Source organism: Nannospalax galili, unplaced genomic scaffold, assembly GCF_000622305.1.
Source record: "Nannospalax galili isolate Female #2095 unplaced genomic scaffold, S.galili_v1.0 scaffold820, whole genome shotgun sequence".
NCBI classification, from domain to species: domain Eukaryota; kingdom Metazoa; phylum Chordata; class Mammalia; order Rodentia; family Spalacidae; genus Nannospalax; species Nannospalax galili.
In genome coordinates this window covers 422,717-447,184 of record NW_008346549.1, presented here as the reverse complement: position 1 = coordinate 447,184, position 24,468 = coordinate 422,717, and the positions used below count along the sequence as shown (strand labels likewise).

At 50.2% G+C, this 24,468-nt stretch overlaps 1 protein-coding gene and 1 long non-coding RNA gene across 4 annotated transcripts in view; one reads left to right on the top strand and one right to left on the bottom strand.

Annotated features, from left to right (window-relative positions):
- Positions 1–2,326: 2,326 nt before the first annotated feature.
- Positions 2,327–6,129, bottom strand: LOC115072020. The gene is made up of 4 exons (XR_003851080.1): positions 5,836–6,129; positions 4,455–4,614; positions 3,232–3,379; positions 2,327–2,414 (listed from the first exon to the last, which is right to left on the bottom strand). It is a non-coding gene; the product is annotated as an uncharacterized LOC115072020 (long non-coding RNA).
- A 253-nt stretch (positions 6,130–6,382) lies between these two features.
- Positions 6,383–24,468, top strand: part of Prodh (proline dehydrogenase 1) — a 21,814-nt gene continuing 3,728 nt past the window's right edge. For 2 of the 3 annotated variants that reach the window (XM_029568258.1, XM_008843003.3), the window contains exons 1-11: positions 6,383–6,686; positions 12,399–12,607; positions 15,881–15,915; positions 16,448–16,597; positions 17,375–17,439; positions 17,619–17,735; positions 18,121–18,200; positions 18,956–19,037; positions 20,405–20,497; positions 20,615–20,761; positions 22,162–22,337. In XM_029568258.1, the coding sequence (XP_029424118.1) occupies positions 6,417–6,686; positions 12,399–12,607; positions 15,881–15,915; positions 16,448–16,597; positions 17,375–17,439; positions 17,619–17,735; positions 18,121–18,200; positions 18,956–19,037; positions 20,405–20,497; positions 20,615–20,761; positions 22,162–22,337 (1,424 nt within the window). In that variant the 5' untranslated portion in view covers positions 6,383–6,416. Of the gene's footprint in view, positions 6,687–12,398; positions 12,608–15,880; positions 15,916–16,447; positions 16,598–17,374; positions 17,440–17,618; positions 17,736–18,120; positions 18,201–18,955; positions 19,038–20,404; positions 20,498–20,614; positions 20,762–22,161; positions 22,338–23,750; positions 23,980–24,468 lie in introns of those variants that run through there. The other variant, XM_029568259.1, reaches the window with a different exon arrangement.

The following is a 24,468-nucleotide window of genomic DNA, read 5'->3' as shown; positions in this document are numbered from 1 at the left end:
CACACCTTTAGTCCCAGCACTTGGGAGGCAGGCGGATCTCTGTGAGTTCAAGGTCTACATAGTGAGTTCCAGGACAGCTAGGGCTACAGGGAGACCCTGTCTCAAAAAGACCAAATATATATATATATAATTTTTTTTTAAAGGAAAAGAAGAAAATTGATCAGCAGCAGCCCTACCAGACCTGCTTCCGCCTCCCCAACATGGCTGCTGGCTGTCCTCACTCACAGTCTGCTGGAACCATAGGTTTCTGGGATATCCTCCACAGCTTCTCTTTCACCAGGCAGAGGGACCCTGGCTCTGGCTATGAGTGCTGAGTGGACACTGGGTCCCATGGAAACATCTTCAGTGCCCGCCATATCAGCAACAACCACTCAGGGTAGATATTTGTTACTGTCCCTTCCCTGAAGAACACATATGGGTAGGAGGCGGCCACTGGTGGCCTCATTCTGTGGCCTGTGGACCCCTTACAAGCTGTGCCTTGGTAACAATGAAAACTGAGGCAGCATTGCTGTCATCTTGGAGTTATCCTGGCTCTGGGTGTGGGCCTGTTCCACCCAATAAAAACCTCCTACCCTGAGCTCTCCTTCACACTCACCAGTTTGTACTTCACTGTCGTCCCCACCTTCCCATCACTGTTCCTGTGCTGGGCTCTGCCTCTCTAGCCTGTATGCTCCTGGGAAGGAGCTGGCTACCCTGATGTATCAGCTGGCCATGGAACAAGCACTCTGTTGGACCCTTGGAAAAGGCAAAAGTCTCTGAGGACAGGGAACTTTGTTTCTAATCTTGCTCTGAGCCCTTGGGTATGCCATGAGGTCTCTCTGAACCTCAGTTTCCTCTGTGTAGCAGAGAGCAGCAGTCATAGAGCCTGTGTGGGAAGGTTGGGAATGCAATGCTATCAGCAGATGGAGTACACAATGATTTTACAAGGAAGAGATCTGGGGGGAAGTTTAGCTACCTCTCCTCGCACGTGGACAGAGAGTGATTATATAAAGTGGTGAAGTGTGATTGCATTCACACAGACACGAACAATCTCAACCTTACAAAATGCAATCGTATTTTACTAAAAAATAAATAAATAAATAAAAGAATAAAATGACACAGCTAAATAGAACTCAAGCAGGATCTCTGGATGCCGGCACAGAGCGGATAAGGAGATAATGTACCAAAGAAGAATTTACATGCAGGGCGAGCAAATACAGGCTTGAGTTTGGTGCAGGCTGATATCAAGAAGACAAGCCCCAAATTAAACAAATGTGAATGAATGCCTCTGCCTGCAGACAGAATGCATCCATCAGTATAAGTGGGTAGAGAGCAAGCAGCAAAATGCCACAAATCAGAGTGAGTGCAGGGAGTCAGGACTGCAGCAAACAAATATTTCAGCAATGTGGACGCTATGCACGTGGCCAAAGAATAACTTTGACAGAGCTCCAATGTCATGCTCAAGGCTGAAGGAGAAACCACATTTTCCTGAGTATCCTTCCAGAGGGAGCACCAGGACTGGGGATGTAGAGTGTTTGCTTTGCATGCATCAGGGACTGGGTTCAATCCCTAGTACCACATAAACTGGACATGACACAAGTCTGTATTCCTAGCACTTGGGAAGTGGAGGCAGCAGGATCAGAAAGAAGTTCAAGGTCACCCCCAGCCCTTAACTTATATAAGCTTCCAGGCCTGGTACATGAAATCGTGCTACAGGGAGACCCTGTAAAAAAAAAAAAAAAAAAAAAAAAAAAAAAAAAAAAAAAGAAGGAGGAGGAGGAGGAGGAACTAGGAGTGGTCTAAAAGGGCTGTCTGCCTGCACAAAAGGGGTTTGCATGTATCCTGAGATAGCTGAGCTGGAAACACCATGTCCCTCTGTTCAGGAGCCCTTGGTACTGGTGATCAGGCCAACTTCTGGGATGCCCAGCAGCTGCATCTCCATCATGTACTGGAGTCTGGTGCTTAGATGCTGTTCCGTCTTGATCTGCAGGACAGAAGCTTATTCTCCTGTCCTCCACACTCTCCACCCAGCCATCCTCCTCCAGGAGCTTCCTTCCCACTTCCCACCTTTCAGAATGGACCAGCTGCTGGCACAGCAGGGAGCCAACTGCCCAGGACTCCCAGCAGAGGGAAGATTCAGCTTCTTAGAGTTTATGGAGTGGCTGGGAAGCTCAGGCTCAGTCATTTTATTTGTTGATGTGTTCAGCTGGTGTGCTCTGGTTGTGAACAGCCTTGAAACAAACACTGTAACCTTGATACACACACACACACACACACACACACACGTATACACACCAGTTTTGCTGAGATCCAATTCACATAACTTATAATTCATCCATTTTAAAGACACAAATGAACAACTTTTATTATACAATTGGCTCTCTGTATTCTGGTTTCTGGATCTGTGGATTCAACCAACCAAAGAGCAAATATATCTGAAAAAAAATTGCGTATGTACTGAACATGAAAAGACTTTTCTTATCATCATTCCCTAAACAATACAGTATAATAGCTATTACACGGCATTTACACTGAATGAGGTACTATAATCATTGAAAAGTGCCTTAAAGTACACGGAAGGATGCACATAGGTTATATGCAAATTCTATGACATTTCAAATAAAGGATTTGAGCATCCATCAATTCTGGTATCCATGGAGGGTCTGGCACCAATCCCCTGAGGCTACTGAGGGATGACTGTACCACAAGGTTGAGTAAAAGTCATTGCTGTCTAGTCCCAGAACATTTTCATACATAAAGAAACCCCAGACCCATCAGCTATCACTCCCATTCCTCCCATGCCCCCATTTCCATACAATCGCCAATCAACTCTATGGTTTTGTCCATGAGATTTCTATTCCTATGGTTTGGCCTGTTCTGAATCTCTGAATTCTATATATACTTCATATATATGGAATCATACAACATATGGTGTTCTGCGTCTGGCTTCTTTCATCAAGTCTAATTCTTGCTTTAAATAGATTTTTACTATGTAGCCTAGTCTAAAAACTTGAAGTCCTTTTGCCTCAGTCTCAGAAAGTGCTTGGGATTAGAGGTAGGTACTACCATGCCTAGAATAATAAAGAATTATATGCCATAGAATGGATAAACTTTAGAACTATTATGCTGACAGGAACCATAGTGAGACCCTATCTCAACGAACAAAAACTTCCATCAGAAAAAAAATCCCTTTCACTCCTTTTTCATGATTGAACCATAGTCATTTGAATGAATGGACTGCATTTTACTTACCTTTCCATTTTTCAATGATATTTGGGTTGTTTCCACCTCTTGGCTCTTGTGAGTACTGCTGTTGTGAAACAGAAACAAGATCTATTGTCCCCACAGCAGTTTGCACTGGGCTGGCAAGAGGGGATGGCAACTGTTCCCATAAAGGTAGCTGTCAGGAGAGACTAAAGTTAAATTGTTTCTTCATCAAGGTGTCCAGGGTGCGAAGTGATCTACTAGATTTGAGTTCCCAAGTACAGCTGTTGCTCAGCATCTGTGGGTACTAAAATCCATGGCTGCTCAAGTTCCTCCGTACAATGGTGTGGTGTTTGCATATAAGCCAAGCATAATTTCTCATGTACTTTACCTCACCGTGTAAGCTTATTCTCCATGTAAGCATGAGGGAAATGGTTGCCAAATTGTATTGTTTAGGGAATAAAAAGACAAGAACAAGTCTGTACATGTTTGGTACAGTTGCAGTTTTTTTCCTGAATATATTTAATCCTTGGTACAAGGCCAGGTACAAGGCAGAGATGTTTGTGCATGAAAAAAAAACCACAGTCTGAGGGGCTGGGAATGCAGCTCACTTAGGCAGAGTACTAACCTAGCATGTACAAAGCCCTGGGTTTGATCCCCAGCACCACATTAACTGGGCATGGTGTTGCACGTCTGTAATCCTAGCAGTGAGGAAGTGGACCAGAAGCTTGAGGCAGCCTGGGATATATGAAACCTATCTTAAAAAACAACAAGAAAAAAAAAAAAAGAAAAACAAGCAAAACAAAACAAAAAACAACAGCAACAGACCTGGAATTTTGAAACTGTGCCCATGACTAATGGACAGTTTGCCAAACTTTAGCTCACCCCAGAAAATCAATGCAGCAACTTTTCCAAATCAAACAGCCAGAACATGCTGGTCAGTGCTGGGTCTGTTAGGCTCAAGTTGACCAGATATGGTTGGAGCTTTGATGAAGCAACTTTGCCCATCTTGCTTGTAATACATGGCTTGGTCTCCTTCTTTTTGCCATAAGTATGTGTGATAAAGATGCCTATCAGTCTTCTCCATAATGATCAGTGAGGGGTGGCATAGCTGAAGGGCTAGGACCTCTCTCTCCCTAACCTTCATAAGAGTGCATCAGAGTGAGGTTCCTGTAGGACCAGGGAGACCAACAGGATCATCTGGAAAATGGGCTGCACACAACCGTGGCTCCTCCTGCTGGGAGCATGTCCCCAAATCAGTTGGTGTGTACCTGCCGAAGGCACTGTTTCTTCTGATACACGTGATTTGGGTGACCTAAGCTTGGATTTAGGAACCCGAGGTCCCATTCTGGTCAGCGGGTGCAGAAGCTCCAGATGCAGCCCAGTTCTCTTGGCATAGCTCCTAGAGTGCACATGACATCAAAGGGATTCCTGGGTACAAAGTAGGAACAAAGCTATTTGGAAGCCAGAGGGTCCTAGCCCTATCTATGCATGTAGGTCTCAATTATCTAACTCAGTCACTTGGTCTTCTGGTGCTGGGTGAGGGCCTGGTGAGATCCAGTGTTACTTAGATGCTAGGGTAGGGCCTAGAGGACGAGTCACTAGCCAGAGCCTGTGATAAGATAATCTACATCAGTTCTGTCTTGCCTTCTCTCAATAAAGACTCATTAAGGTGTCAGTGAGTGTAGCTGGGATGTAACTGTCACCAGCAAATGCAAGAGAAGAGGTCCCAGGCTGCTGTGGGGATCAGGGAAGGCCTCCAGGGAGGTGACCAACAACTTGAGCCTGAGGAGGAGGAGAGAGGAGACAGGGTAAGTGTGGACTAGAGCCTGGAGGAGGAGAAGGATGGATGGACAGTCATGATGAGGTTTCCAAGGCTAGCCTGCTCTCTATAAATCAAGTTTCTGAGCTGCACTCCTGACCTCATCTCTGAACTTTGATCCCCCTGCTACACTCTACCTTTTTCATTTCTGTTCTGTTGGGGGCGTGGGGAGGGGTAGAGACACAAAACCTGTGGCCTCACTTAGAAAGCTGCCCTCAACCAAGACGGGTGAGTATTGTGCTTTCCAGGGGCATCTGGCAATATTAGAGATCTCTTAGGCTGTGTGTGTGTGTGTGTGTGTGTGTATGTGTGTGTAATTGTCATCTGAAGCCAGAGATGGTGATGAACGTTCTGCCATGTACACAACAGTCCCCACCACAAAGAACTATGCAGCTCCAAACATCCACAGTCTAGAACAGAATGGAGAGTCCAAGCCCCCAGGAGTTTTCTGCCAAGGTGTAGGGAAGGCAGGGTCAAGCCTGTAGGGATTAAGACTAGGTTGCCACCCATAATCAAACCCAGTCCCTGTGTGTAGGAATGTCAGAGGGGACATGAGGAGTGCTATGGTGGGGGTAGTCAGGGTTCCTAAGGAAGGTGACATCTGCTGGGGCCCACAGTCAGTCCCAGGCAATGTGGGGGTAGTCAGGGTTCCTAAGGAAGGTGACATCTGCTGGGGCCCACAGTCAGTCCCAGGCAAATGTGGAGACGGAGGGAAGGGGGGAACCATGGGAGCCTGGGGCTCTTGCTTGACCCAGGACAGGAGGTAGGCCTAGAGGATGGAGGAGGTTTGGGGGGTGGGGGTGGGGACAAGCATTTAACAGGCCTCTTACCTGCACCCCCACTTTAGGCAGGGGTGGAGTGATGGGGGAAGAACAGCTTGCCAAATGCCCCTTTAAGCCAGAGGAAGAACAGGACCACATTCCGGGGCAGGATTCTAGCTGGCCTGGTGGTAGCTGTGAGACTCGGTAACGAGGGTCAGGGTATGCAAGGGTGCAATGGCGCTGACCGAGTCGGACCGACTTGGTCAATTTTGGGGATTGGGAAAATCCAGAAGCTAACCAGCCCAGGTTCCAAGGGGTTGGATCTTTTGCAGGGAAGGCCGAGCTGGGGGTAAGCTAACAAGGAGCCGGGTCTCCAGCAGCAGTGGAGTAGTGACTGCCAGCTAGAGAGAGGAGCGCTGGGCACCTCCCGGTGGGTGTGACCAGCCGCCGAACGCACGCGACGCCAGGGTGCACCGAGAGGTCTCCTGCCGAGAGGCACCGGCCTAGAGGTCAACTCCCGCTCTTAAAATGGGGATGGGCTAGGGGCGGAGCTTCTGGGGTGGTGGGTGGGACCCAGGGAATGGGCGTGTCCTCTGGGAGTGGCAGGCCGCGAGTATTTAAGCGGCCCCTTGGCTGATAGTGGCCCCGCCATGGCTTGGAAGCGCGTCTTCCTGCTGCACCGGGTGGCCCAACGCTTCGCCGCCTTCTCCAAGGCGCCGGGGGCCCGAGAGCAGACCACCGCGAGCCCGGGAACCGCGCAGGGATGCGGAGCAGCGGAGGCTGTGCGGCCGCCGGTGCCGGCCGTGGACTTCGGCAACACGCAGGAGGCGTACCGCAGCCGGCGGAGCTGGGAGCTGGCGCGCAACCTGTTGGTGCTGCGCCTGTGTGCGTCGCCGGTGCTGCTGGCTCACCATGAGCAGGTGCGCGGGTGGATGGGTGGCCAGGTGGACAGGTGCGGCGCTGGGACTTCAGCCAGGCCAGGAGGAGGTAATGGAGTCTGGAAGTAAAGTAGGACCACTCAGGCGTGGCCTGCAGCTGGGCGGGCCGGGAAGGGAGGCGTTTCCTGCATGCTCTTTCGGACCTCGCGAAGTTTCCTACTTAAAATTACTACCAACTGGAAACAAAGGCTGATAGTGTTTAAGATATGTACCATTTACAGGGGTTTAAAGTCGAGTATCCTTCATGTGGCTTCAAGTCAGGCTAACACTCTAGGATTCCACAAGCTGTGGCCCAGTACTCCCAAACACAGCTACTCTGAACGGTTTTGGGGAAAATGAGAAGACCACCAAACACCCAACTTTATTTTTTCTTAAGTGTTTGAATTTATTTTAAATAAGAATAAAGAGCCTAGATTCAGAAGCACACAGATACAAAGCTAAGACAGAGCTGGTCAAATATTTAGTGACCATTGAAGTAATTCTCTCTGGGGCCACAACTGCCACTCCTATCTTTATTTATTTTTGGCAGGATCAATTGTAGCTCAGGCTGGCCTCAAACTCATTATGTTGCTGGGGATGACTTTGAAATCCTGATCCTCCTGCATCCACCTCCCAAGTGCTAGGCTTATAGGTCTGAGGGCAGTTATATCACCCGTGGTCCAGAGAACCCCGTAACCCTGGTGTTCCTGCTGCCAGCACCAGTTGTGGATTGCAGTATAGAAGTTGGGTATTCTAGGAGGCTAGCAAGCATGCAACTTTAAACTGTAACATGGTCACTTTAAGAAATGTGAGGGAAGCTGGGCATGGTGGTGCATGCCTTTAATCCCAGCACCAGCCTGGTCTACATAGCGAGTTCCAGGCCAGTTGGCTGATGTACTGGGGAAGAGCACACCTAGGGCTTTTATATCGCTCTGCCTAAAACTGCCATCAGAGGTACTGATGGAAGATGTAAGGCTGGAAACATCATTCAGTCTCCACCATGGAGAGGCTTTGTGGGGCAGTGGTCATAAAACTAGAACTGCACATGCCTTTAGTCTCAGCACTTGGGAGGCAAAGACAGGCAGATCTCTGTGAGTTCAAGGTCAGCCTGGTCTACATCGTGAGTTCTGGGACAGCTGGGACTACAGAGAGAACCTGTCTCTTGAAAAAAAAAAAAAAAAAAAAGAAAGAAAGAAATGTGAGGGCCTTGGAGAAGTAGAAAGCAGAGCACGGGCTTCACCGGTGTGGAAGAGTTAAGAGATGACAGTTATCTCAAGGTGACCTGGGGACAGTATATAAGGATCTAGTTGTTGGCCTCAAGGATCTGGGAGATTTATCAAAGGTGGGTGGTGACTTCTCAGGTGAGCCTGCGGAGAAACTGGAGCCATACTCAAGAGTTCTGGTGAAGCCACAACAGATAGGAGGCTCATACCCATGTAGAGATTTGGAATACAGGAGTGATGGGTGGTAGCAGCAGGAGTTGGGGATAGGGTGGTAGACAAGGAAGGCCCTGATCTGAGTATGGGAGGCTCTGGGAGCCAGATATGTTTGTGGCAAGTAGCAATAATGATAAAGCCCAACTGGGAAGAAGGGGAGGAAGGTAAAGGAACTTAGCAGGGGGGAAGCAATGGTGAGGACTCTTTGGGGAACATAACTATTTAAGGGGCAGCTGGAAGGGATAGCAAGTGCTGGTGGCACCTTAGCCAGGAAGGAGGATGCAGCAAGCTGGACAGGAGTGATTGAAAACAAATGGGGTCTCTGTGAAGGGCAAGAATCAGACCAGGCCTTTGTGAGCACCTTGGAAGCCACTGGTGACTAGCAGGTAGGGAGAGAAGGGGAGAGACATTATAACCAGGTGTCTGTAGGCCCAGCATTGTGCTTTGCCCTAGATTCAATACCAGTCATCCAGCTGAGAAGCCCTGGGGTACTTGGAGTTTGGTTGTAAGGGGAGTGAGCCCCTGTACCTCTGTTAATCAGGGCACTGTGGGTGACATATCACCTCCTTTGGCCCACTGGAGCCTATTCTGGGAAAGTCCTGGAGCTTAAAGGTGTTCTGTGGGTTCCTAGAAGAGGCAGGCTCTCCCAAGGTAACTTCTTCCAGGCTTCCCCCTCTGCTTGCTTGTGCCCTGGGGAACCCCTCTGTGGGATCTGTGCTGCTGTTGTTAGTGGGTCTCTTGGGTGTTTTATGGCCTCAGTCCCTGGTGCTGAAGGAAATGGTGCTCAGAAGTGGGACCCCAGAACTCAGAGCTGCTCTCCAGATCCCATTGATGGACTGGACTCGGAACAGTCATATCATTCCCTAACTGGAAGAATTCCTTCTGCTGAGCAACCCAGGCTGTGCAGCTCTGTGGTTCCAGCAGCAGCTGTGTGGTTCCAGCCGTGACAGTAGAATCATCAGACCTGCTTTGAGGATTTGAGGCTGGAGGAACTGAGATTGGAACTGCTACCTTGGGTCAGAGCTCCTTTTTTTGTCCACACTTGCAAGGAATGAGCCTATTTGATAAGGATTGAGAAGAGTCTGGGTTTCCATGGTTTGAATGTGAGCCAGCCCAGAAGGGACAAGATGAAAATGGCAGTGGGTCTTTGGGGCCAGAGGAAACAGAATTGGTTCAGTTGTTTGAGACATTTCCTTTTAAAATATATTAATTTTATTTTATGTGTATGAGTGTATTGCCTGCATGTATGTAAATGCATCCATGTCCTACAGTGCCTGCAGAGGTCAGAAGAGGGCGTTAGAGCCCCTGAAACTGGAGTTAACAGGTGGTTTCCATGTGAGTGCTAGGAGCCAAATGCAAGAGCATCAGGTGCCCTTAACTGCTGAGCCATCTTCGTAGCCCCAACTTGCTTTTGTTTTTGTTTTTTGTGGTTTTTTTTTTGAGACAGGGTCTCCCTATAGCCCCGGCTGGCTTGGATCTGCCATGTAGACCAGGCTGGCCTTGAACTCCCGGAGATCTGCCTGCCTCTGCCTCCTGAGTGCTGGGATTTAAAGACGTGCACCACCATGCCTGGCATTTTTTTCTTTTTAAGACGGTTTTTCTTTAAAAAATATTTTATTATTTTTTATTTTATGTGTATGAGTGTAATGCCTGCATGTAGGTCGGTGCACCCTGTTGTGCAATGCCCATAGAGGTGAGAAGAGGGTGTCGGATTCCCTGGAACTGGAGTTACAGACGGTTGTCAGCTGCCATGTGGGTGCTGGGAATTGAACCCAAATCCTCTGTAAGAGCAGCCAGTGCTCTTAACTGCTTAGCCATCTCTGTAGCCGCTAAAGAGACAGTTTTGCTATGCAACCTGGCTGGCCTGGGTCCCAGAGATCTGCCTATCTTAGGCTCCCAAGTGCTTGGATTAAAGGCGTGTGCCACCACACCCTATGAGACAGGAATTTTTTTCTTTCCTTTTTTTTTTTTCTCTAGGGCTGAGGACTGAACCCAGGGCCTTGCGCCCGCCAGCACCACTGTGCTAAATCCCCAACCCCAGTTTTTTCTTTTTTTAACTGGTCTGGAGTGCCACAAGTAGGCTAGGCTGGCCAACTAGTGAGTCCTGGGATCTTCCTGTCTGTCTCCCCAGTGCTGGGATTAGAAACACACACTGCCACACCTGGGTTCTGGAGATCAAACTTAAGGTAAGCACTTTATGACAGCCATCTCCCAGCCATTTTTTTCCTTTTTGAGATAAGGTCTTATTATATAGCCCAGGTTGGCCTTGAACTCCTGATGCTCTTAGCCTCTCAAGTGCTGAATTACAAATGTGTGCCACCATACTTGACTTGTTTTGAATCCTTTACAGTGAAAATGAGTGTCTATATTACTGATACAAGCTCATAAATTTACAAAGGATTTCCCCACTAGGATAGGAGGAGGTAGGGCTACTCTGGGCTTAGATAGTGATACCCAGGGCACAAGTAACAGCAAGATGGATTTGAAGTGGTGCCTTGGCTCTGGAGTCCACTTTTAAGTTGCTGGTTCTGCCTGTGTGCATTCACCATTCTCAGTGATAATGGTGATTCTCTTAGACCGCCATTCCCTCCACACCTCCTCCTTTGGAAAGCAGGCCAGGGTGTGTTGGGGTGTCAGCCCTGGTCTCTGGACTCATTTCCTATCTTGTGTTAATAGAGCACATCTGGTGGCAGCTCCTACTCCTTCCATGTGGGCTGTAGCACTTAATGATTATTTGGTGTGGTTCTGTTCAAGGACCACACCTTTACTCCTGGAGTTCCTGAAAATTCCATCAAGGTTCACATGGATGAGGTCAGAGGTCCTTTTCTTTATGTTGTAGGATTATTTTCAGGTCTTTGAGTCAGCTCTGCCTGATGTGGGGTGATATCTCATTAGGCAGGATCTGTCATTCCTGCAGGGTCAGGCTGGCTGAGTCTCAGACTTTCTGACTCTGGCTTGGGCTTGATGAGATGCAGGTCTACTATGTGTTAACTTAGTCCTTTACTAGAGACTAACCCTTTTGATAAAAAAACAAAATACAGAAATCCCAGATCCTGAATGGAGGCTTTGGGGAGGTGGGGTGATGGCCTGGTCCTCAGGGACACCTGTGTGCAGATGTGGTTGGGGGCATTTCCATGGAGCTCCAATATGCAGTGGTATGGCCACGATGAGAAGTGTTGGACTTGTGAATGCTTCTACTTAGACTAGAAGTGGTTTTCAAGACGGTTCTCATCATCCATGGGGTTTGAGGAACCCCAGCCTTTTCCTGGAGCTCAGTTGGGTGGGCATTAGTAGACACAGGGGCTTCCACGGGGGCGGGGGGCTGCTTTTGAGCACACAGGAGTCTATTTGTCCCCACTCCGTCCTGACATGGTTTTTTCTACTGTGGGGTTCCCCTTGCTCTCCATCTCCCCTTCTTAGCTCACTGAGTGCCCTCTTCCCTGGATCTAGGTTAGCAAATGCCTCCTACCCCTGTCCACAATACTGCCTCTGTCCTCCTGTCCAATATCACCTGTCAAGTGATGTTGCTCCTTCCCCTTGTGTGTCTCTCATTATGTCTCCTTCCTTCACTTGTTTCCTTGAGGGTTTGAAGGAATGCTGACAGTAATTTGAGATGGAGTGAGATGTGATGGGGAGAAAGCGTCTGCCTCCTTGCAGCTGTCTTTCTCAGGGGCCCATCCATCCGGGCAGCTGGTCAGCCCTGGACCACTCTGCCATGTAAGGCCCCCATCTCACAATGCCCTGTAGACAGACATGCCTCACTTCTAGCCAGCTGCATTTTGTGTGTATTCACCATTCAGCAAGCATTTAAGGGCTGGCATCACACCAAGCACTATTTTAGTGGGTTGCAATGAGAAAACAAATCATTGTGAAGTCCAGTCACTTGCATTCCTGAGAGTTGTCTCTATGCCTTCTCCCCAGCAGACTACTAAGTGTCACAAAAGTGGCCACTGCTGTCCCTGGGGAGACTGGCTTGGCTCCTCTTTACCTACCAAGTAGTGGTCAGGCACTCCCCTTACCCTGAGCTAGCCTGCTCAGGGTAAGGTCCTAGGGGGAACAGTACTCTCATAGTTGCAGGGAGCCAGTAGGGAGGAGGGTCAAAGGGTGGGACCTTGGTCCTCTTATGCTGCCTGGATGAGGACTGGTTCACAGTGGCCGTGAGAGCAGAAGCAACCTGTTCCAAATGGTCTTCTCTATAAAATATGCTACAAGTTTGGTGCTATAATGAAGTAGGAGTGGAGAATTAGGTGGCCAACATCTACTTCCTTTTGCCTTTCAGCTGCTCCATTTTGCCAGGAAGCTTCTGGGGCAGTGGATGTTCGACAAGCTGATGAAGATGACCTTTTATGGGCATTTTGTGGCAGGCGAGGACCAGGAATCCATCTGGCCTCTGATCCGGCACAACAAAACCTTTGGTGTTGGCTCTATCCTAGACTACGGAATGGAGGAAGACCTGAGCCCTGAGGAGGCAGAGCACAAAGAGATGGAGTAAGGGCTGCCTTTCCAGTGCTGCAAGGCACTGCTGTAGCCCCAGAGTGCACCAGGCTGCTGGACTTCCACCTCATCTAGGTGGTGGCCAAGGCTGGAAGGGCCTTTGACCTGTTTCCCAGAGCCCTCATGGGTTGTACTTGAGTTCTTGCTTCCTGAAGATGAAAGCTCTGGGCTTTTGTTGAAAGCCAGAGGAGGGGGGAGGGACAGATAGGCAAACTATGGTCCTTGGCCCTATCCAGTATACCACCTAGTCTGAACTGTTTGCAGGCTAATTGTATTTTTGCATTTTTGAGTGGTTGAAAATAGCAAAACAAGGACTATGCTTTGTGACATGAAAACTCCAGGCACACGCCTTAATCCCAGCACTGTGGAGGCAGAGGCAGGCCTTGACCAGGCCTTTGTGAGATCAAAGCTGGCCTGATCTACATAGGGAGTTACAGGCTAACTGGGGCTACAGGGAGACCCTGTCTCAAAAAAAGGAAAACCTTATGAAATTCAAATTGCTTTTGCCCTAAAGGGCAGAATGGTATAAATGGGTGGCCTCTAAGGCTGAGAATTTGTGCTACTTGGTCCTTAACACAAACATTTGTGGGGCCTAGTGGGGCCTTGGTTTCCTGCTCTGCTACTTTCTTTCTTCCTATGGATTCCTGACTGACTGACTGACTGGGTTGCTACCCTACCCACATCTACAAGTTTCAACTGATCCTCAAATAGATTCCCAATCTTCATGTGGCTATGCTTGCAGGATATGGAGCCTTGCAGGTGGGATCCAGCTAGGCATCCAGGGTCAGAATTGCAAATGAGCAGCAGTGTAGTGTGACTGGCAGCCTGGAGTCTCCTGCTGGCATCAGCTTGCTGCAAGGCCCATCCCTGGGCAGTGAGTGGAGAGTACAGAGCTCACTGACCTGCCCTCTTGGGCAACAGAACAGAATGTCCTTAATTCTGCTCCCTGCGTAGTGACTGACTCTGGAGGCCTGTGCAAGATAAGCTCTTTCTTTGCAAAGTGCTGCTGCCAGTAATCCTCCTAGCCAGGCGTTTCTTGGATTTTGGGGCCCATGATTCTGACTGCAGCTGTTCAACTGATGTCTGTCAGGCCTCTGATTTTGCCCTGCCCCTCCCCAGGTGGCTCTAGGGAGGGGGTGGGGAAAGGCAGTCATGTGAAGCCTCTGGCCCTGAGAACAAAATGTCCAGGCCTGGTCTCAGCATGCCAAACCCCAGCTCATTGGTTTAGGGTGCCCAGCCCCTTCCTTGTGATTGGCTGTTTTGAAGGCGGGGTACTCCAGCCCCAGCACCCCCTGTGAACCTCACTGTTGCCTGGAGACTTAGCTGCAGGCTTTACTGAGGCTTTGGGTTGAATAACCAATGGACTCCATAGCTTCAGCCTAGACTGGGAGAGCACTGAGTGCTTTTACCTGGGAGTCTCTTGAGGCGCTCTGGGGAAGGTGGGCCTGCCTGCTTTGCCTGCCCTCAGGAGCTGCCTCTCTTGTCCTGCAAAGGCTGTGGCTGTCTCTGTTGGCTTCTCTGCTTGTCATATAGGAACTCTGCTTGGGCTCTGGGACATAAGAAGTCCCCTCCTGACCTAACGGAATGACAGCCCTCCAATACCAGCAACAGGTAGTGAGGATGCACACTCAACTCTATTGCTGGTGCTCTGCCTTTAAGGGGTGGAGGCTGTAGGCAGAACAGAATTTGCAAGAGCTGCTGCAATATCCACCCCACCTCATAGCTTGCAGGGCCCACTGGCTATGCCTGGCCAGGAATGACCAGTCCCATGGACCCATGTGATGAGCTACTTGAGGGTCCCTTGGGGGATTCTCAAAGTCTGAGGCCTGTCCCCAGTTAGTGGAAGAAGGCAGAGGAAGCACGGAAGCCAGGCTTGGCAACTGTGGACTGTGGGTTTATAGAACCTGACCATTCCATCAGGGGTCACGCAGGCCTCCAGTCTCATTCCTTGATAGGAGATTTTCTGCTCAGGGAAGCACCCTGCCTGCTTCCCCTGCCTTAGCATTGTTATTCCTCAGGAGGAATTTTGTCTGATTGTACTTGAGACTGCTCTTGAAGAGCCGTCAGGGAGCTTGGCTCCCAGTCCCTGTTGGGAGGTGGTATGTGGAGACTACCTGCCTCCTTGTTATAGACTCAGAACATTGTCATAGGGTGACATTTCACCCTCTTCTCTTCTATTACATCTTGTCAGTGTGAACTGGCTGGAGCAGTAGCTGCCTATCTAGCTTTGTCCCTTGGGCTGCAACCTTGTGGGCTGTGGTACACATGAGGAGCCCCAGGCACTTAAGGGCCTGGCCCCACCATGGTTTCTGACTCAAAGTCTCCAGATAAGACTGGCACAGGGGTGAAGGACCCAGGGGGAGACTTCCTGGCAGATGGCTCAGTGACCCAGATTTGCTCCAGAGTAGTGAGGCTGAAAGCTGCCCAATTAGATGCTCCTTGATGGTGAGACCTGGAAGATGCAGTTAACTATCATCTGCCACTGCTTTTTGCCCTGAGGGATGGGAGGGAAGAATCATCATCCTTTCCTTCAAAGGCCAGCATACTGGCCTCGGTGTCCTGTCCTAATGAGGATGTGGATGTCTCTGAGTATGATGGGAACTTGGGAAGTTTTCAGCTAGGGCATGTGGAGACCCCATTAGTGTCTTCTAAGGAAATTTCTGGTTGCTATTCAGAAAATAAACCTAAGAGTCTTAGCCGGGGCTGGGCCCTAAGGTGGAGTTAGCCAGGGCTGTGTGGGGCCTCATTCTCAGAGGAACCTAGAAACCCTAGGTGTGGGAGCAGAGGCCAGACCAGATCAAGGGGGCATTGATGCTAGATTGGAGGAACCTTGGGTACAGGGTGGCTTCTGCCCTTGTTCCTTTCTATCCTACTTGGCTCTGTCCCATGTTTTTGAGGAAGGCAATACCTTCCTCATAGCTTATAAAGAATGAAATGCATGCCCTGGGCTGATCTGAATAGGTCAGAACATGGCTTTGCCTGGCCTCCTCAGAAAGGAGGGCTCTACTCACAGGAAGCCTGAGGATTGTAAGGACATGGGTTGGAGGGCTCCAGAAGCTGCCAACCCTCCCTGGCCCAGGTGGTCATGCCAGGCCTCAGGAGGGGCCAGGTCTGCCTGGCCAACTCAAGTTGGCCTGTCTTGGAGCCAGCTCTCTGTCAGGTTCGTGGTCAGGTCCAAGGCTCAGGTTCTGCTGCTTTCTGGCTTCCTCCTGGTCAACTGCAGTTCATGTGGTGTGACTGACGTTTGCCTTCTCCTCCTTCCTGCAGGTCATGCACCTCTGAAGCAGAGAGGGATGGCAGTGGTGAGTTTAGGAACCGATGCTCTCCTCACCCTCATGCACAGCCTGGTGGCCCAGGAGACACCTGGGTTCAGGACCTCTGCTAGCCTTGGGGCAAAGGACAACCCAGAGGCTGCTTCCCATGCCTGGGCCTGGCTCTGTGTACCTCTCATACCTGAGAATACCCAGCAAGTTACAGGCTCCCCATATTTCTCACAGCTTTCCCAAACAGTCTCAGCCTCCTAGGCCCTTAGCAAGTCACAGTCTAGGCCTTTGTGATGGAGGCTCTGTCTCTCTAGCCTGGTTTGTCCCTTGATGAGGCTTAGCCAGAGGGATATGCACCCCAAGTGGAAGGGACAGCAAGGGGAGTGGTCTATGGCTATTAGAGAGGAGGGAAGCTGCAGGGTTCTCACCAAAGCCTATTTGAAGCCCATCTTGCGGCGGGGGGTTTCTGGGATGTTGGCCTATGTATTCTGGGATGAGTTGGGGATTAGAGCTGAAGCTCTGGGCAGAGCTGGCATCTGTACTCAGGCCATGTATCTATCTACCTTCCCAGGCACAAATAAAAGGGAGAAGCAATATCAGGTTCACCCAGCCTTTGGAGACCGCAGAGATGGTGTCATCAGTGCCCGTACCTATTTCTATGCCAATGAAGCCAAATGTGACAACTACATGGAGACCTTACTGCGCTGCATCCAGGCTTCAGGTACCCTCCCTGCCCCCCACTTTGCTGGCTGCCTGGGTGGAGCTCTGGGCAGGTGGAGAAGGCTGAGGCTGGAATAAAGGGCTGGTCTAGGCCCCTCCAGGACTGTTCTGCATCCAGGTCCTTCCTACGGGTCCTGGAAGCTCCTGGAAGACACCTTCTGCTCTGCCATGTTCCTACACATGGTGCCAGATGAGTTCTATTACAGCCTGTGGAGGACTGGGGGCAGAGGGAGGCCAGTTAAGCTGTGAAGTCACTGAGCCCCAGGGTCCCAGCAGTCCTGCCAGTGTGGGAGTGGGTTCTACACTTTCTGAAGGTTCTTATATTCCTGGGGGAGCAGCTACTTCATGGGCCAGGGTGGCTTGAGCAGTCAGGCCAGTGCTCTGGTATTTTGGTGAGGGACATCTACTTGTCTTCTGCCTTCTCACCCTGGGAGAAAATAAGGGTTGTGTTGTGTGCCCCAGTCTCTGCCCTACTTGGCATTTCTGTGTTCTGTGGCTTTAACATGAACAGCCTGAGAAGAAACTACAGCAGGAAGACTCTCAGGGCTGCCTAGCAATGTGCAGGTCTGTCTTTTTTGCCTACATAAAACACTGGTTTATCAGTCCCCCCGACTCTGGCAGGGGCTCTGGCACAGCCATCTACAAGGGCATTCAGGGGACTGGGTAGTACTGATTAGGCTTTTGGAAGGAAGCCAAAAGGTGCACCTGGTCCTCCTTCTCTGACTTAGGTGTCCATCACATCTGGAACACTCATGGCTCTTCCTTTGGCTTCTGACAGGTGGAGCCAGTGACGCTGGCTTCGCAGCCATTAAGCTCACTGCACTGGGGAGACCGCAGTTTCTGGTAAGTGGTAGTGTGTTTGGGCTGCAGAGCCTTTGTAGATCTTGGGACAGCGGTGGGCATTGAAAGACTGACGATATGCCTGGACCCTTGGCTGTGGTCTCAGGCTTCAGAGGGAGACTTGGGGGTTGGATGGGGGAGCTGGGCACATGCTGCAGTAGGATTCAAACCTGTACTGGCAGCTGCAGTTCTCAGACGTGCTGACCAGGTGGAGACGGTTCTTTCATCAAATGGCTGCAGAGCAGGGGCAGGCTGGACGTGCTGCTGTGGACACAAAGCTAGAGGTGGTGGTACTGCAGGTGAGCAGCCCTTTCCCTCCCTCACATGGGTATGAGGGGCAGGCACAACACCGTGGTCCAAGGTGGAGTCTTAGAGCTGTTCAGGATGTATGTAGCTCACTCTGCAGCTGCTGGGGCAGCAAGGAAGAGGAGGGAGGAACAGTAACTGTGGTGGGAACTGTAGATGGCTTCACTGTCTACAAAGAGTATGTTTGGGAGGGTGGCCCTGTAGGTAGCTGATACAGATGGAAAAGACTGTAGCCAGCTAGGAATAGAAACGGGTCTCAAATGAATCCCGTGCTCACAGATGATGGGATAAAGTCAAATAACACCACAGACTTATGGTGGAGTGTTATCAGATGAGGCTGGGAAGTGTCAGTGCTGACTCTGCCTTCTCACTCTCAAGGAAAGCATCGCGAAGATGGGCATCGCATCCAAGGCTGAGATTGAGCAGTGGTTTACTCTGGAGACATTGGGAGGGTCTGGGTAAGAGCTGACATCCATCTTGGAGTAGTCATGGTTTTAGCTGAGCCCCAGTGGTTTCTAGCCTTGGTCACCTCCCTGGTGAGGGTGGCCCAGGGGAGTGGCAGTGCCATAGAAATCGCTCCCTGAGATTTACTGAACAGGAGTTGACAGGGAGCTTGGGGGTCCCTGGTGCTGGGGCAGAATGAACACAGGACTTCTTAGAAACTAACCTAGGTCCAGAGCAAAAATTCTCTGCATAGCCCTTCTTGAAAGTCACTCTGGCGAGTGAAAGAACACAGATCCATTCCCCATTGTCAGGGCCAGGGGATGGAACTGAGATCACAGGAGCCCCCAGTCCGATCAGGAAGCTGACTTAAGGTGGAGCTATCAGCTCTCAGGTGGACCTTGGCCAGCCCTGCACACTGGCTTCTTTCCAGCCCTCTGAAGTGGCATCTATCTCCTGCCTAACCTCCCCATTTTGGCTCTTCTGTAAGCCTGGCCTGGCCTTGGCATTCTTTGTGGATACATTGTTTGTACTGCTACCAACCCACTGCAAAAATTGTCTTACTTTGGTTTCAGTTTTTTAAATATACCTAGTTTTTAAAAAGTCAAACAGGTAGGTTTTGTGGTGGCTGGGCTTGGGAGTACTCTTCTGAGGGAATTGGCCTGTGTGGGTCTAGGATCCCCCAAATAATCCTAGTACCTATAGGTAAAGTTGAGTGACTGGACCCAGAAACTACTGGCCTTCTGCTCTGATGATGTGCCTCATCCCTCAGAACTGTGGACCTTCTGGACTGGAACAGCCTCATTGATAGCAGGACCCAGCTCTCCAGGCACCTGGTGGTCCCCAATGTACAGGTAACACCAACCCTCACCCCATGTGTCCCCTCAGTGTGACTAAGATGCCATCCTTTCTGGCCCCACCTCAAAGAAGACAAACCCAGTATCCACAGAGTACCCAGTGGGACAGTGACCCACGTGGACCCTTGCACATAAGATGTCTGGGGAAAAAGATCTTCCCCAACTCACCTACCCTTGTGTGTCAGGTCACCCCAAATCTTTGTGGCTAGATGTGGCCCCTCTCATGGTTCTGGGTTGACAGGGTTCAGCTGGGTAGTTCTGAGGTCTCCTGGACTTTTGTGCTTAGAGGGTGGCAGGGCCAGGTGGTTGTGGAGGGTTCCCCCCTCAGACGTCAGGAAGCTAATGATGGCTGTCAGCTGGGCTTTCTCCAAAAAAACATGGTGGCTGGTTTCCCAGGGTGAGTGTCCCAAGATGATGGCCAGGCAAAAACTGCGTTATCTTTTGTACCTGGCTTTAGAAGTCAGGCCAAGTTAAGTCTGACAAAGTGAATTGCTAGTCTGGCCTGTGTTCAGGGGCAGAGGAGAGAGGCTGTGTGGAACCCCACTCTCTATGAGGGAGGAGCAGAAGCAGCCGCTCGGGAGAGCATCCTGCAGATGTTTCTTCCGTGATACTCTAGTCCCTGAAGACTGAGAGCCCACCCCAAGCTTTGAGCCACAGTCTGGACCCTAGAGGATTGAATATTCAGTGTAGCTCTGCTCCAAGGTCACTGACCATTAGAGACTAATGGTTTGTGCTCAGTGAAGCAGGCTGCTGGGATCTGAGAAAGGGTGTCTCATTAGCATTCCAGGAGCTCCTGTGCCATGGTGGCGGTGGTGGGTGAATGAGAGGCTCCTGTGCTTTGTGGGCCCTCTGGGTGCATTCTCATAACTCCAGTCACCAGTCCACTACTGACCTGTCTGGCTTCTCAAAGGTGACCGTCTTGGTCCCCTGCTGTGAGTCGGCTATTCCCCGCCCCCAGTCATGGTTCTTCCTCTGGAGCCTTTTTCAATTCCAAGTGGAACCTTCTGGTCAATTAGGGAGTCAGGGTTCACTTTTTTTGACTCATAGAAGGGCAGTGGGGTTCCCCACTGTGGTAGGGCCCTCTAAGGGTGAGAAGGCCATATAAGCAAACCTGTTGGGGTTCAGCCCTGAACTTGGTGTCATCAGCATGGGCATAGCACCTCCTCGTGTGTAGGACAGTGAGCTGGCCAGCCCTGAGTTCAGGGCATTTTCTTCCTGTTTCTAAGTGGCCTAGGGCAAGATACTGAGAGGCAGCCTCTCTGGTCCATGAAGGGGTATGAGGGTGGGCAGAAGGCTGAAAGGTGTGACTGGGCTTAAGGTGGAGCACTGTGGTCCACAGTGCCTGACTTCTGCTGTATTCTCAGACAGGACAGCTGGAGCCTGTGCTGTCACGGTTCACTGAGGAAGAGGAGCAGCAGATGACAAGGATGCTGCAAAGGATGGATGTACTAGCCAAGGTTTGAACAGCCCTATGTGTGGGGAGTGGGCAGGACACTGGGGACCCCAATACCTAAGCAGAGGGGAACACTGTCTCCTTTGAGCCTCAGATTTTTTCCTTCCTATGTACCTCTCAGAAAGCTAGAGAGGTGGGTGTCCGGCTGATGATAGATGCTGAGCAGAGCTACTTCCAGCCCGCCATAAGTCGCTTGACCCTGGAAATGCAGCGCAGGTTCAATGTGGACAAGCCACTCATCTTTAACACGTTCCAGTGCTACCTCAAGGTATGGACAACTACCCCTGCCTTCCCATCTTCCTGCCTGTTTCCAGGGATGCAGTAGGCCCTCTGGCATGCAGTGTAACCCACCACCCTGAAGGGAAATGTCTTTCTATGGAGCTTGAAGCATCTGTCTTGCCCTACTTTGTGCAGAGGCTGGGAGCAGCAGGACAGGTAGAGGAGGAAGCAGGCTGCTAACCTATACTGAGCCCCAGTGTCTAAGAAATAGGCTCTGTATAGCAGGCATGCCTGGACTTGCAGGAGAGGCTGAGGCTGGCTGCAAAGGAGGAAACAAGGCTCCCAGGATCCTGTCCTCAGCCCTTCTTCTGGGCTCAGGACCTAGTCAAGAGTGTGTGGGTGGACTGGGGAGATGGCTTAATGGGAGAGGCACATGCCCTGCAAACCCAACAACCTGAGTTTGATTCTCAGATTGCCTGGAGAGAACCAACTCTCACAGTTCATCTTCTGAACCCCACATGTGGACCGTAGCATACATATATCTGCACTCATATACATCACACACATGCACATGGCAATTAAAAATAAAAAGTGGCGGGGAGGCACAGACAGGGAGCTCTTTCAGAGTCTGTCTGATGTCTTTGAAGCCTTCACAGATGACCGTTTCTTTCTGCCCATTATTTTTAGCACAGGACCCTCTTAAGCATCTGACAAAGGTCAGGTATAGTGGCACACGCTTTTAATCCCAACACTTGGGAGGCAGAGGCAGGCGGATCTCTGTGAGTTCAAGGCCAGCCTGGTCTACATAGTGAGTTCAGGTCAGCTGGGACTACAGGGAGACCCTGTTTAAAAAAGACTTCCCCCCCACAAAAAATATGACAAAACCTTTGGACTCCCCTGGAAGACTGACCCAGGGCTGGAGAGAGAGTTCTGGGAGCCCAGAGGAACCCCAAACCCAGCCCTTCAACCTGAGGTTGCTAAATTTCTGGGGGTCTGTACAAGTCTGTAGAGCATGCAGACACCTTTCATTAGGTACCCTGAGGACATGATGTGTATGGGGAGTGATTCCTGGCAGCTGACACTGCTTCTAGCTAGGCTCAGAGGGACACTTTTCATCAGGCACCATGAGGACATGGTATATATGGCACTCTGCTTCTAACTGGCCAAGGTGACTCTAAAGTACACAATGATGTCACGCACTTGAGTTGACCTCCCACAGAACTATCTCAGGCCACACAGAGGAGGGGCTGCAGATTGTCCCACTGTCCCACTTCCTTGATAAGAAGAGGTTAGAGGCCCAGCCCCACCTGTATATGTCTCCCAGATCTCTTGAGTGGCACATCCCTTAGCCTGCTGGCCTAGGTGCTCTAAGCTGATACACCTATGAACCAGGTAGTCTTTGCGCTGCCACCACTGGGCTCCCTTTGACTTTTGGGTTTGGCCCTGCAGGATGCCTATGACAATGTGACCATGGATGTGGAGCTGGCTTGCCGTGAAGGCTGGTGTTTTGGGGCCAAACTGGTACGTGGTGCATACATGGCCCAAGAGCGTGCCCGGGCGGTGGAGATTGGCTACGAGGACCCTGTGAACCTTACATATGAGGCCACCAATGCCATGTACCACAGGTGAGCTGGCCTTCCCTGCTTTCTTGGAGTGAGGTATGAGAACCCTGGGAGGCCCTGAGTGTGAGTGGCCCCATTCAGCTAGAAGCTAGTTTCCTGCGGGCAAAGGTGCTTGTTCTCCACTGTTGGATCAGTTTTTCAAAAACATTAAGACTTCCCTTATGGAGATGTCTACTATATAAAACTGGCTTCTATGCCCCCAGTTGGCTTCTGTTGCCAAAAAGTGTTTTGAAATGTCACTCACTTGGTAGAGTGCTTGTCTAACATGCCTAACGTCCTGGGTTTGAACCCCAGTACCACATAAACCAGGCATGGTGGTACAAATCTGTAATCCAACACTTGGGTGGAAGAGGCAGGAAGATCACAAGTGCAAAGTTATCCTCGGCTATATGGTAAGTTTGAAGCCAGTCTGGGATATATGAATCCTGGAAAGAGAAAGGTGGGAGAAGAGAGAGGGGAGAGGAGAGGGGAGGGGAGGGGAGGGGAGGGGAGAGGATGTTTATGTCTGGGACCTTTTGTGCAGTTGTTCTGTACAGTCTGGAGAATGATCTACCATAGCCATGCTTTTGGTTTTGGAATGAGCTTATTAAGCATACAGCAAGCAAAAGTAAAAGAATAAACAGCAAACAGCAGATAGCAAAATGTCATTGAATCAGGTGCTCACAGTATTGAGCAGAAACAACCAGAGTAGCCCAACTGAGAAAGCAAACAAAAAGTGACATCAAAGTGGGCCTTACAAACATCCAGCAGAAATGGACTGGGGAAGCCCCCATAAAACAGCTAGCTGGAGGGCATGGAGAGGTGGCTCAGCAGTTAAGAGCACTTGGTACTCTTGCAGAGAACCCAGGTTCAGTTCCCAGCATCCACATGGCAGCACACAATGCCTGTGACTTCAGTTCTAGGGGATCCAACACTGCCTTCTGGCCTCCACAGCACTGCATGCATGTGGTGTACTTTACATACATGCAGGCATGCATTTATTATATACGTGAGTGCTCCCAGTCATCCAGCAGAAATGACTAGGGAAGCCCTCCTGAAACAGTCATGCTAGAGAGCAGGGAATTCTCTGCATGGATGAGCTCTTGCCTTTCCCACAAGCATTTCTATATTATGGGATAAACAACAGTAACCTCTGTTGGAAATGTTTTACCTTCTAGCTGTTCTTAAGGACACAATGTCTTTAATACCCTTAGTCACTGTCTCCCCATTTCAGAGCCAAGGGGCTAACCTGAGCCAGGACAGGGGATTTTAGAGGACTCTGACATAAATGTGCTTGGGTCTGAAGGAGGGGGTCGGGGGAACAACCCCACTTCCACAGCCGGTTTCTCAGTGAGCTCAAACAGCACATGACAGTGTACCAATATAATGTACATCCCAACAGTACAAGCAGTCCAGCTTCATGCTTTTTCTCCCTAGGCTGTGCCTGCCTGTTGCACATTTGAGACTGTCTTCTCAAAGGGAGCTCCAGCTTCCTTCCTGCTGCACTGGTTTCCAGACACCCACTGCCCATCCAGGCGGTGCTATGTGCATCTGTCCCATCAATGTTTACACTGTACACTTGGTCTTCTGCCCCTTGCTTCTTCATTTAATGCTCCATTTCCTGTGTCAGCACAGAGGGCAGCACTGCTAGTTGTCAGTACTGGGTGCCCAAGGTTATGTGTCTGGGCTGAATGGTCTTTTGGTTATTTTAACAGGGACTCACTGAACATCCTGTCCCCCTCTACTGTATGCATGGGCAGCCAGAGGTTCTGCACCTAAGGGCACAGCTGGTGCATGTTCCTAAAAATTGAATTGCTGGGTCAGAGAGCATGTGTGCTGTCCAGCCTGATGGTGTCCTTGGTGCCTAGTGACAACAGCATTGAGACTGGTGCTCAGGAATGCCCATTCCATTCCACTTGAAGCCCCCAGGGTTTGACTTCCTTTTATTTCTTAAAGGGCCAGGAGTGTGCTGTAGGACCCCTTCCTGTAAGCAAAGCTGTTGTTTGAGGCAGGCCTCCACCAGGCCAAGTAGACAGCATGTGTCTTTTTTTTTTTTTTTTTTTTTTTTGGACACAGGTCTTGTTTAAAAAAAACGCCTTCTTTTGCTGTGCCCATATGATGCTCACTAGATCTGGCCATGACAACACACCCCCCA